We start from the raw sequence: 14,143 nt of genomic DNA, 5'->3' as shown, positions 1-14,143 counted from the left end.
AAAACTTGGGTTCAAATTTTGCCACAGGAACTTAGTAAGCAACCTGTGATGCTGGGGCCTATTTTCTTCACTTTAAACAATTGTTATAATTGGGTGGTTTGAAGGACTAAATGGGGGTTAATGTACATCAAGCAGGCCACACTTGTTTTAATGTAAGCTCTTTGAAAGCATCCTTTGTATTTGTACACCCAGTACCTGGCAATGCCTGGCATATAGCTGACGATGCTTGTTGACTAATATGACATTGGAACTGACTTTAGCCCTAGACAAACAGGATTAGAAAGACAGATCTGCTCTGCATACATAAGAAATGTACTTCACAGTTACATGAAGATACACATTTTGGTGAACTGGAATGTGTTCAGAATAGAGCATTGGCTTTGGAGTCTAAAGCACTGGCTTTGAACCCAACTCAGCTAACTGTATAGTTTCTTTTCTCCAAGATCCTTTTCGTTATTAAGTCCTATAAATCCATGATCTTACCACCACTTAAAAACACAAAACAGGGGCAGCTAGGTGGCGAAGTGGATAGAGCACCAGCCCTGGAGTCAGGAGGACCTGAAGTTCAAATCCGGCCTCAGACACAACATTTACTAGCTGTGTGACCCTGAGCAAGTCACTTAACTCCAATTGCCTCACTAAAAAAAAAAAAAAACCCACAAAACAAACCTATGCTGTCCATCTCTAAGATAAAGGAGTTAAGGAACAACTTTTTGTTACCCAAGTTTTACTAACTCGAGAGTAATTAACGTGGAAGTTCTATGGTAAGGACTATTTACCCTGTTCCTAGCTGCCATTAGGCAGAAAATACCTCCGATGGTCCAACTTGAAATTCAGAAAACAGGAGTTTAAGTGTAGTGGGTTGAATCCCAATTCCACCTTTCACTCTTTGTAAAATCAAGTAAGTCACTACTTCTTGGTCTGTTTTCCTCTGCTGTCAATGAGAGGGCTGAACTAGATCAATCAGTAGCATCCCAAATCAAGAAGTGATTATATGAGAAAAATGAGAAATATATGGGAGGATGAGGAGAAAAACTAAAATGTTTTCCCAATGATGATCAAATTGAGTTACATTCACAGACAGATTCAATTCTAAAGGACAACACAGTGTTACAACTCTGCTCAGATGACATCAATTTTATGATTGGTTCAGAACAGAAATGCTGGTAGGTTGATATGCAAATAAGAATTCTGTGGAAATCAAAATATTTGTGGTGCACAGCAATAAACAGGAAAGAAATTACCATTACTAAACCTACAGCTTGCATGTATTTTAAAGGGAAAAAACATAGACCTAGCCCCTGTCTCTACCCATCTAAGATCTAGCACACTAACGGCAAGTAGGATACAAAGGCAAAGAAAACCATTATATTAGTACATTAATGGAAAGTGTACATAAAATGGATTCAGAAATGAATCACAACCAGCCCCCAGTCCATTTTTAATCTCAGGGGTGTATATAGCCTTACTCATAGGTTCGCCTCTCCCTATACATCATGAACACAGAATTATTGAGCTGGTTGAGCCTTCCACAGAACATTTAGTCCAATTTCATTTCATTTTTTTGCTTTTGTTTTTGTTTTTTTGGTGAGGCAATTGGGGTTAAGTGACTTGCCTAGGGTCACACAGCTAGTGTCTGAGGCCGAATTTGAACTCCTGAATCCAGGGCCAGCGCTCTATCCACTGCACCACCTAGCTGCCCCCAATTCTTTCATTTTGCAGATGAGGAAAACCGAGCCAAGAAAGGTTAAATGACATCTAAAGTCACACTAAGCATGAAAAGGAAGATTATGGCTTCAGAAGACATTTTCCACTATACTACACTTAGTGCTCAAGAAAAAGCAAACCAATTTTCATATTAGACCAAAAAAAAAAAGTAGGAAGGTAAATTTATAACAAAATTGTAACTTTAAAACCAATTAAACAAATTATAAAGGGTTTTGGGATAATCACATGTTTTAGGTTATCCACACCTTTGCTTCACTCCATTATTTTTTTTTAATTATTTTTTTTTTTGGTGAGGCAATTGGGGTTAAGTGACTCCCCCAGGGTCACACAGCTAGTAAGTGTTAAGTGTCTGAGGCCGCATTTGAACTCAGGTACTCCTGACTCCAGGGCCAGTGCTCTATCCACTGCACCACCTAGCTGCCCCGCTTCACTCCATTATTACAGATTACTGGAATTGACTCAACTGTTTCATCAATAATATCAATGTTGTTGACTAAACTATTTTCATCAGCATACAACCACTCAGCTTCACATATAAAAATTAACTCGGAATGTTGCTGAAAGTACAAATGAAGCACCAGGAATGGTATTTTTCATTAATTCACTGGGCACCAAAAAAGCATAAATATAAATAACCTTAAAATAGGTCAATTACCACTTTTCAACAAGTCCTACTCTGAGATGTTTCAAGGGCTCAAGGTGACAGTTCTCAATGGTTTTATCAGGAGAATGCAAGCTCTAGGAGAGCCTAGGCCAAAGACCACTTTGAGCTTGGCTTGACAGAAGGTTACATATCTGCCACCTGTGGCTCACTATGAGAAAGCAGATGAGAATTATTTACTGCAGATAAAAACCTGCATTAAACAACCACTTATTCAGAAGGCTTAGGAATTATTCTTTTAAACTGAATATTGCTAAGACTTGATATATACACAATAAATGAATTAATAATACACTTGAGACTTACAAACCATACTTCAAATGATTTAACTTTGCTGATCTTTTGACTACCATAGGAGAAAGACTATTTTTCTTTGGATTCATAACCATACCATTTGGTACAGTGCCTAACACACAAAAGGTATATGAAAATAATTGTCTTGATTTGACCTTTTTGGCTGTTTTAACTTAGTGCAAAATAGGCATCTTCCCTCTGTACAATAATAATAGAACTACAGGGAACTTTAGAATCCAACCTCCTTATTTCACAGATGAAGAAATAAAGAGCAAGACTGGTGAAATGGCTTGTATGAGGTCACACAGTGACAGAGTCAAGCTCTTGTGACTGCCAGAGCAATGGTCTTTCCAAGTCATTAGGATGCTTATGTTTGGAAAATACTTTAAAAATCCCATTCATATTGTGAACTCCTCAAGTGCTAGGCCACTATTTATTTAATTGGGGGGGGGGGGGGCGGCAATGAGGGTTAAGTGACTTGCCCAGGGTCACACAACTACTGTCACGTGCCTGAGGCTGGATTTGAACTCAGGTCCTCCTGAACTGAAGGTCAGTGCTTTATCCACTGTGCCACCTAGCTGTCCCACTACTTAATTGTCAAAATGCAATATACTGTTCCCCAGGATGTACTCAGTGTTATTAACAGCTAAGTCATGGAAAGTGATTGGGTTTTTAATACACGGAAGCTATGAAATACTACTGTCTTAGTTCATCAATCAAAAGGAAAATTATAAAACTGGGAATGAAGGTCCTACAATAAAGAATAGTGGGATTGAAGACTTTGACTCAACTCTAATGGAAAAATTATCAACATGCCAGTTTTTCTAAAATGATTTTCAACCCTTACATAAGAATTCCTATTTCCTGTTTTGTGGCACAAGCAGATGCTTTTAAATATTAATAGTAATAAGATCTATGTACTATTATGCCATTCTCAGAAATACTGCTCAGGATTTCTCCTAGTTTTTCCTAAGATCCTTAATAAAACTATACAATATGCTATTTAGTAGCTTCCAGTTGTTGAAGCTTAATATTTTTAACCACCCAAGTAATAAAAAAAGAATTTTAATGCTACTTTCACACATTAAAATCCTGAAAGGTTTTCTACCAAACATAACTGCTTTAGAATTTTTCAGAGAAGTTGTGCTAGAGATGTGAACACAGGCACCTCAAAACAATTCAAGAGACTTAAATCATAAAAGGATATGCATAACCACATTTGGACTGCCCCCCCCCAACACACACACACACACACACACACACACACACACACACACACTCTCTCTCTCTCTCTCTCTCTCGCACACACACCACGTTGTGGTAGTTATTTCCATAACATCCACCCTTTCACTAAAAATCCTTGGTCCCCAATAACATAGGTTTTTTGTGTGTTTTGTTTTGCAGGATAATGAAGGTCAGTGACTTGCCCAAGGTCACACAGCTAGCGTCAAGTGTCTGAGGACAGATTTGAACTCAGGTCCTCCTGAGTCCAGGGCTGGTGCTTTATGCACTGTACCACCTAGCTGTCCCCCTCCCCCTTTTTTTCTTTTTAAAAATTATTCATTCATTTTTTGTTCTCAAAGAGGACTATCAACATCAGGGGTGATGTTTTGACTTGGTGTGAATGGGATTTAAGTGAGGCAGAATTACACAAAGTCATCAGGCTCATTCTCTCTTCCAGTGGCTCGTGTTTTATCCACTATGCCACCTAGTTGCCCCTCCAATGCCGTAGTTCTTGTGAGATCTGATTGCTGGAGTGGGAGAGATGATGTCAGAAACGAGACTAAGGTGGAAAGCTAATGCATACCACAGTACCACACTCTACTGAATTGACCCAGACACATTATTAAATAAGAGGAAAAAGTTGTAGTGAGCAAAGTATGTTTGTATTGATTATATTTTAATTGCAAATCATCCTATCTGTAGTAGAGTGCTTGGTTTAAACAAGTTGGATGCCAATAAGTGTTTAGTTAAAAGCTAACTAAAGCATTTTTCAAAGAAAGACTATTCTACTCCCCAGATAAGTGACAATACTGCTTGTCTGTTACTTGGGATAACACCCAGCTAAGTAATTTTAAGTAGATGGGAATAGTGCCAAATTGTGATAGTACCAAACCATCTTTTTTGGCTACTGAGCATGCCTAACTCTGCCCTGAAACATTTTCATCCTTTTTAAGAGTTAACAGATGTCTGAAGAGGTATGTAGATCCTGTGGTGTATAACGTAAACAAGTAAACACTAGAAAGCAAAATATATAAAGGATGGTGTTTCTTGGTCCAACATTTTTGCAAACTGGATTTCCTCTGAATTCTTGGTTCCTTTTAGGTTCAAACAATGAGCTGCAGAACTAGATGCCCTGCCCATCTTTTTTGCACAAAGACTTCACTTTTCACGTCTGAGGTGGGAAGGACAGAAATGATCCAAAATTCTTGCTTACAGACCAAGATAGTAACTGGTCTCATTACAAAGACACTAATGGCAATGACAACAAAATTCTTACTTATTTTCTTTTTTGCCTTTTAAACAAGTATGATGATAGACCATTCTTGATGTAGGCATGACCAGTGTTGCCTATGTTATAATGGCTCAACAACCTACAGAAACTTTTTTTCACAGCTAGAAATAGTGTAAAAAATGAAATTTTCACTTTTGCCTTTTAAGGCCAAAGACTTGTGAAACATATTCCCCATACAAATAATTTTCTAATTAATTCTCCCACCAAAATTTTGAATTTGAATATATGCTCAAGATTTAAAACCAAGAATCAAGCATCTGTCAGACTTATTTTTGCTTTGTTCTAAACACAATTTTTAATGAAACTTTAAGATGTACAGTTCCCATATTTTTAAAGTTATTAAATAAGCCTTAAGACAATATTTTGAACTAAAAGATAAACATTTAACTTTTGCACACAACTATTGTAAAAATTAGTCTTGCCCCAATCTCCATCTGAAAACAATGATCTGGGAGAAAAACCAAATTACATTTCAGTAATGTCATTCACATTTAAGCTACTTAGTTCCTTACTAAACTTCTCAGTCTCTGAATATAAAAAATATACATATAATGCATGCTGTAACACCACAATGTGTCTTGTACCATTTTGTCAGTGATTTCTCATGTTCTTGAACACAATACTAAACGCCTAGAAATTGGTAGATTAAGTGATGATGGCTTCCTAGGACCTGTGAAATAAGCAATAGTTAAAAGTGTTGTGACAGAATATATTTTTAATAGGTTATTTTTCTTTTTGTCGAAGTTGTTTTAAAGCAATCATTTTTAAGGATTGCATCAACATCAGTTAGCAGAGGAAGACCAAACTTTATTGAAACTGCTTGCATACAAAATATATTGCACTATAACCAAACAAATGTCAACATAAAATCCAATCTGTTGCAGCTAATATGTACAGAGAATATTGCCCAAGAGCAGTTACATTACAAGGTCAGTCTACCTTGGTTAATTATCTACAGTATTTTAACCAAACAGCTTACAGATGATGTGTGCAAGGTACCAGTTTTTTTTTTTCAAATGCTATACAACATTCCCAAAATAAATAACTAAAAATCAACAACAATGTTTGGCAATTTTAAAGACAATTTAGTATTTGTTAAACCATGTGCAGTTTCTTGCGATTTTTATATGCTTACTTGTATGCAAGGAAAAGTAACAGTGAAAAGCAAAGCAAAGATAAATGAAACTCACAAAATACATCAGAGGCAGGTTTGGTTTGTACAATTCTGTACATAATCAGTGGCACCCCTCCTAAAGTAATTTTGAAAAAAAAATAGGAAATTTTAAAATGAAGGTCCTTAACACAGTTTTTCCCCAATAAACCATTCATGATCACAAAGGGGAAAAAACAAAAAGAGAAAATTCGCCTGTCCACCCCCTTTACCCCACTCCCTAATTGTCTATTACTTATTTTCAGATTCTAGAATGCCTCCTGATTCTTCTTTCGAATCAGGCCTTGAACTTCAACTTTAACAATTTAACCTGCCTCCAATGTTACAGAGTTGGATACCTGTGCTTCACATAGCAATCACAAAGGACATCACCTTCCTACCTCCCCTGAGATAAGCTTGAAATTAAAATAATGAAAAACAATTCTAGAATTTATGGGAAGATGAAATTATGACTATTTACTCAATATAGTTATTTGGCCAAATAGGCATATTATACTAGGCTTGTAACCAGTAAAATTTGTTCCCAAAGAAATTTTTCTCTTTCATAATGGAAAGACAGTGACTTCTTGTCGCACGTGTAAATAACAATTACACTTCTCAACACAATGTCAATCTTCAGTGCAAAAAACAAATTAAAACAAAAAAAGAGCTCCTATTCTTTATACTGCCTAACATGATATTTCAGTAAGGAAAACAAGTACAGAAAGCATGCATTCTTCTATAAAGTACTAAATGTCTGGACAGGGTTTTGCTACATATATTTTACATTTAGTGTTTCCAACTTCTCTTCCCTGATTTCTGCTTCCAAATAAAATATTCTCCTACCTGCCAAGATATAAAAAAGGCACAGATCATACAACTTGAATTTTTTTGCTAATGAAAATGACAATTGTTACATCACACATTTTCAAGGTCCACTAAGATACTGAAAAAGTGGATCAAAACGTGAACTGACACAGGACATGAAACGACAGAGCATTTCCTAAGGACTTTGAAGTTTGATTGAAAACAGAAGCCTAATTTGATTATCACAAACACTATTTATTCAGAAAAAAGAATAAATTTAGCAGTGACTGACCCAATGCAGTAAAAGTCCAAACGAACAGAGAGTATACTAGTGCACAGCTCAATATTTTTTTAGAACAAAACAAAAACACTTTTTTGAAGTACACAGTTTGTACTTAAAAGCACATTTTAGAAGTCCAAGATATTCTTAAGTAAATGTTGTTTAACTTCTTATGCTGAAAACAGTTGCCTACAGCCAATATTTTTTTTAAAACCCAACCAAACAAAAAAGGCTAACAACTTTTGTCTTCATTTCATGCCCTGCGCCATCTTGCCTACTATTTTGTCTTTGGCCTAACAAAGTTTCTCTAACGTGGAATAAGAATTACTGAAACAGTATAGGAAATATGACTCGAGAACTCTGCAGAGTTTAGGGTACTCCGTTCACCATTGGCTGCTGCCCATCCACGCTGTCTGATTTTTCCTTCTTCGGATTACGCTCTTTACCCGCGCGCAGACGATTGCCTTCACTTGACGTATTCTGTAATGTTTTAGGGTGAACACGTCTTTCATTATTGTAGTCAATTCTGATCTAAAACAAGTCACACTTGTCATGTAAAACATATCCCTACATAATTCCCAGTTTGCCTGCCAAGAAGTCTAAGCCTGAAACTTAAATACTGTGTATTAAAGGAAAGTGATAGGGGAGACAAAAGAATTAAATTCTAAATGGGACTCTGGTTCCTAAAGTATTGTCACTTTAGACTTTGAGTAGCACTAAACCCCAAGGGTTTGTTTGACCAACATTGGGTAAATTTCTTTCATTGGTTAAGGACCAGATTCTGGTAACCCCATTATAGCATTCTACCCCCTAACCATGAGATCCAAATTAAACATCTATCTGATTTTACTCTTATATTACAAGACAAATTGTACTAGATTTTCAACACTCAAAACTTTTCAGATCATTTACTTGTGGAGGTTTAAGTTGTTAACCAAAATCCCTCTTCCAGCTATTTTCTTTTCATACGAGAGCAGTAGGCAGTGCCCAAGTGAAACATGCTGGTAGAACTAATTCTGACAGGGTTGAATGAATGCTGTGGAAGAATAGCAGAGTGAAGAACATCAGTGATGGCATCGCTCAGTTCTTAGAGAGAGAGAGAGAAAAGAAGAGGAAAACAAGAAATGGTAGTCCCACTCTTGGGCTCCAGAGCGCCTTTTCACGCCTGGAGCTCAAGAGGTCTCTAAAGGCAGACAGGAAGCTAGGACCAAGCTCAGTGATAGCCTATGCTAGCTAGAAATCATGGGACACTGAGAAATATAAAACAATGTCATTTACATCATGGTCAAAGTGGCTACTGCTAGGGAAAAAAATCTCTTTGCTTCTCATTCCCTTCATTCTTTTTCCACTTACTTAACTAAGCACTATTAAAACCTGTTAGAGCTCCCCTGAGAACAGAGCCTGTGACATCCTAAGGGGGCAGATACCACAAAAACATTAGACATACTCCAGAAAAGTATGCCTCAGGAGCACATTCATTCTCAACTGATTAGGTCAATTAAGTCAGTGGAAGTGCCAGTCTATAACATTTTTAATTCACATCTTTCTTCTATATACTTTCTCTGCAAAAATTCTCACATTTTTCTAGCCTTGTCAAGAAGGAATAAAAATGCAATTATAGTATTGAAAAAGAATTATACTAGTTCAGGTATGAGCTAAAATTTAGGCTCTTTGGATGGATTTATCATGTAATGTGAGGTAGTTACATTTTTATAAAATCTCTAACAACTTAATTAAAAAATTAAGTATAAATAAAAATAAGATACACGAATTACCTGAAGCGATCCATCTGCTGTTCTTCCTTTAGCATCTCTTGGGTTCCGTGGACGATTATCTGTTCGAGACTGATCATCATTTCCTACGAGGAATTTTTGAAAAGTTTCAGCAGTGAAGCTGGTTCAGAAATCATTAAAAGCTTTTAAAAAATATCATTCCCACTTAGTAATTTAAAGTTAAATTAATATCTGTACAGCCCATTATGTAATTGTCAAAACAAACAAATAAATAACTTAAAGTAAAGTAAAAGAACAACCTATCAGGGTACCAAGAAACTCTGCCAGGTTCAAGAGGTAGGTTTAAGAGATTAACTAGGGAATATTAGCAATAGGCAGTTCAAATCACTTTCAACCTCACCTTAAGCTAAGTATGAGAGCAGAGACATGACTACCCCACAACTTTCCTCCCAACCCTTATAGGGGGAAAACAAAAACCCAGTGTCCTTTGAAATACCCACTTTTAAAGGTTCCCCAAAAGTTTCAACTACTCAGAGTCCCTTTATATCTAAACAAAAATGTGTGCTCATCCTTAAGCACTGTTTAGGATTGTACCCCAAAGCAGAAGGGATAAAATAAAAACCATGGGCAATAGGTGAAAGAACAAAACTACACTCCAAACTGGTTAATACAAAACGCATCTCATTTTGACTGTTTTTTCATTGCTCAAATTGCTATAGCACTTACTTGGTGCCAGGCACTGTGCTACGTGCTTCATAAAGATTTTCTCATTTGATACTCACAACAACCCTAGGAGTTAGGTGCTGCTATTATTATCCCCATTTTACAGATGAGGAAACTGGAGCAAACAGAGGTGAAGTTACTTGCCCAGGGTCACAAAGCTAGTAAGTGTCTGAAGCGGACTTGAACTCAGTTCTTCCTTACTCCAGGCCTGGTGCCACCTAGCTCTCTCATTTCACCTTAATTACACTTATAAGGTACCTTGGAAAAGAGTAAAAATAACCTCAAAAGAAAAAGCATTATCAATTACTGCCATAATTCTATAGGACTCAGTACAGAAAGCTAATAACTCCAATATAACCATGATACAAATGAATGGCTAATGATTTTTTTCTACATTCCACAGTAGCCAACAACCAGAATAAATGGCATTTAGACAAGATCTTACATTTTATTAAGAGTTTTTCTCTCCAGTAGCATTACTCTTTATTCTTTGAAAAGGAAAAAAAAGGAATAATTACCTTTAAAACCGCCACGACCTCTTAGTAAAATCATTACCTTTAAAACCGCCACGTCCTCTTCCTCCTTGTCCCCGGGGACCGGGACCTCCACCTCCACGTCTTCGTCCGTCTCCTCTACGTAAGTAGTTGTCCCTTTCTTCCTCTGCTGGGGCCAAAGACCAATCACTGAGTTCATCTCGGTGGTCAGATTCTGTTTCAGAAGCATTTGATGCTTCAGAATTAGTTCCTATCAAGAGTTAAAAGCCATATACAATCGTTCATTTTTAAAAAACACTATCAAATTAACAACCTTGGATCAAATATCAATTGAATGCCTTTCTCCTCTTGATAAGTCAATTACAGAGTAGACAGAATCTCTTTTCTGTTTACTTTGTACTGAGTTTTTTTTCACCTGAGTATTACTCAGGAGCTTCATGAAACATAAGGGTTTGAGTTTACGGACAGTTTCAGAGTTCTTATTCTTATAAAGAACAATTGATCAATCCCCTTTAACTACTTCCGTTGCAATGCAAAACCGTAATATTTTCAAACCTGAGTGCTTCTACACTCAACCTCCTGAGCTCATTGTAGGAAAAATGGTCTTTAATAGGTAAATAAATAATAACTTGGGAACAAAATTCCTTTTTAACAAAAGGGGAATAGGTGAAATCCTGGTCACCTTAGCACTAGGTCGTGGAATTAAAAGGAAATAGTGGTGCCATCTCAAGGCTTTTGGCAGTCATACCAGGGCCTGGTCCCATCTAAGGTGAAGATTGTTTACCCATAGTTCATTCAGTTTTGTCATATTTTCTGTGAACAGGCCTTAGGCATAATTTTTTTTCTACTTACCTTTTACACAAATTTTTTTCATCCCTTTTTACTCTGAAGCATAGTCATAGGCAACACCTTGGAATAATCAAGGAGTGGGGAAGTTCACAAGAGACCTTTTCATTCCTGAGCAGAAGACTGTCTTGAGAGAGGTGAGAACATACTCCAGAGGTGAAAGGGACTGGAAGCCACAACCTTCCTCACTTGAAGGCTTTGGTAAAGTATGGTAGAGAGGGAATTCAAGCTCTAGAATGGCTAGCTATATAACTTCTACCTCAGTAGCCCTTTTTGACAAACAATATGCCATTAGAAGCCATCTTTTTCATTATTACTGTTCTATAATAACAAATGCAACCTGCCTGGATCAGCTTGGTGGAGAGGAGGAAGGAAGGAGCCAAACATAGCAAGCAAGCTGTGTTGAAACACAGTAAAAGCAGCCAGCTGAGTCAATTTGCTAGCAGCAATCCATAGTAATGCTCTGAGGCCCCCAGAAGAGGAGGCAGTCGGAAGAGGAAAGGATCCCTCCCCTCCCACCCCTAGCATACTCCCACCTGTCTATAGCTCCAACTACCATACCCAGTGCCAACCTTCCAACTCAATGCTTGCTATTCCACCATTACAGCTTCAATCCTTTGGATCTTAAAGGCTTTTCCATCTTCAAGAGTGCCCTTTTAAAATGTCAGTTATGCAAATAAGTAAATGCAAATAAGCAAATATGAAGGGTTAAATTTTAAGCAGTTAATACCTTAGCAGGGATTACTTTACAACCAAAGGAGAGTGATAACAGGGACATAGAATAGGCATAGCTGCGGGGAGCCAAGAAAAAATAAAGGGGCCAAGTTAGGGGGATGAGAAAGGCAGAAAAGTCAAACATGATTTACTTAATTTGGCTTAGGGACAACCACATTGAAACCACCTTGTTAGAAGCTGCAGCACATGGATTATAGATTGCTGACTCACTAAAGGAAACATTAGATATGGATCTGTGATCTGTCCTATGACCATGTACTACCAACACATAGATGAAAAAAATAAGATCCCTGGGAACCAAAGTGCAAATACATAAAGATGAGAGGTGGGATTACAACAGACATACAATTGGCCCTGGGGTCAAGAAAACCAGAGGTCAAGTCCTGCCCCAGACACACACTAACTGCATGACAACGACAGAATCAATGACCCAAGCAACTCTCTAAAGCTGGAAGTTACAGACAAGGCATCCACATGCGTTGATGGAAGGACTCTTCATATCAATGAAATAACAGGTCAAGATGAAAACAAAAATCCCCCAAAATAAAAGAATCTGTTACAAGTTCACAGACATCTGGGAGCTTTAAAGTACCTGTTCTTTATACTCACTCTATGGGCTAAATGTGTTCTATCAGATTTTTGCTGTAAATGGTTGTTTTGTGAGATAGTTATTCAAAATCATGTAATCATGGGGGGGGGGGGGTGAGGGAGAGAAGGTCCAGTGCATGTGAATGATTAGCAGCTCTAAGACCAGAAGAAGAAATGATTACTCAGCAATATTTTTCATCTTATACCTGAAGCATATCCAGGACCACGTCTACCATGTCCTCTATTTCTGTAAGGCCTACTACCTCGGCCAAGTCCTGGGCCGTCGTCAGTCATGTAGCCTTTATCCTTATCTCCACGGTTTGGTGGTGGTCTAGAAGTTGCTCCAATCTGTCGCAACTGCTCATCAATCTGCAGCCTCTCCAAGCGCAGTTGGTCTACCTCCTGTATAAAATAACCAAAATAAGTTTAAAAATAACCATTATGTTTAGCATCTTCCCCCCACTTTCCTCTAATTAAAAGGTACACTAGAAAGTTCTCATTTCAGTTCCAAATTTACTATAGATATTATTATAAAGCAAAGCCAGGATAAAGGATATTCTGGTTGACAAAGATTATCAATTTCTGCACAATCAGAATACACCAAAACCAATTTTGACACAAGAATGCTACAGATTCTTTTCTGATCATTTAGACCTTTTATCACTCTCAAGTAGCTTAGGATTATCATTATGTTTAGAAAATTATTATACCAGTCAGTCAGGATACAATTTTAACTAATGTTTAACCTTTACTCTCTCAATCTCAACATCTTATCAATAAGCACCAGGGCCAGATCCATAGTCATATTTAGTTACAGAGGTGAATGCCCAGAATAGATTATGTCTTTATCATGTTAAGAATTTTGTTCAGGGGCAGCTAGGTTGCGCAGTGGATAGAGCACTGGCCCTGGAGTCAGGAGGACTTGAGTTCAAATCCAGCCTCAGACACTTAACACTAGCTGTGTGACCCTGGGCAAGTCACTTAATCCCAATTGCCTCACCAAAAAAAAAAAGAAAGAAAGAAAGAAAGAAAAAGAAAAGAATTATGTTCAGAGTAGGTTAGCCCTCAGATGAGGATGGGGGGGGGGTTTTGTTTTGTTAAAAACAAAAAACTCCACAAAACAACTCATCGAACCACCTTATACTTTCTATCAGTAAAGGGTATGATGCACACACAGGAAATTCATTAAGCAGTGAAGTATATGGAAGGTTCACAACATCTAGCACTATAATATACTTGCAGTATGGGTCAGCAATGAACCATGTCTCTATCATCTGAGGAATATGTTCAAAGCTACTCATTATTGACATGTATTGGATATTCTCTCCCCTACACACCATGATTACCCCATAAAATAGAACTATGTGCAGTAAAAATCTCATAGAACCAGTTAGCCCATGGAGTATAGAGAATGGGTATTTCAAATCTTAGTATTTACTTCTTAGAACTCAAACACATGACCGTGATCATTCATGTTATCTTTTCACTCTTATATTTGTATACAAGTGGTAAATAGTTTATCTTTTTTTCCCTATTCTATAAGCAGGAATTTTTAATTATTCGGGGTTTTTTGGGTTATTTTTGTTTGT

At 37.3% G+C, this 14,143-nt stretch overlaps 1 protein-coding gene across 8 annotated transcripts in view; it reads right to left on the bottom strand.

The window, feature by feature from the left end:
- Positions 1-5,984: 5,984 nt before the first annotated feature.
- Positions 5,985-14,143, bottom strand: part of FMR1 (FMRP translational regulator 1) — a 56,394-nt gene continuing 48,235 nt past the window's right edge. For 2 of the 8 annotated variants that reach the window (XM_043973843.1, XM_043973849.1), the window contains 4 exons: positions 12,761-12,956; positions 10,447-10,635; positions 9,211-9,293; positions 5,985-7,915 (listed from right to left, as the gene is read on the bottom strand). In XM_043973843.1, coding sequence (XP_043829778.1) covers positions 7,805-7,915; positions 9,211-9,293; positions 10,447-10,635; positions 12,761-12,956 — 579 coding nt within the window. In that variant the 3' untranslated portion in view covers positions 5,985-7,804. Of the gene's footprint in view, positions 7,967-8,347; positions 8,522-9,210; positions 9,294-10,446; positions 10,636-12,760; positions 12,957-14,143 lie in introns of those variants that run through there. The other 6 variants (XM_043973844.1, XM_043973850.1, XM_043973845.1 and 3 more) reach the window with 6 other exon arrangements.

The sequence above is a fragment of the Dromiciops gliroides genome, chromosome X (genome assembly GCF_019393635.1).
Source record: "Dromiciops gliroides isolate mDroGli1 chromosome X, mDroGli1.pri, whole genome shotgun sequence".
In the NCBI taxonomy this organism is placed as follows: Eukaryota; Metazoa; Chordata; class Mammalia; order Microbiotheria; family Microbiotheriidae; genus Dromiciops; species Dromiciops gliroides.
This window is presented reverse-complemented; position numbering and strand designations above follow the sequence as displayed.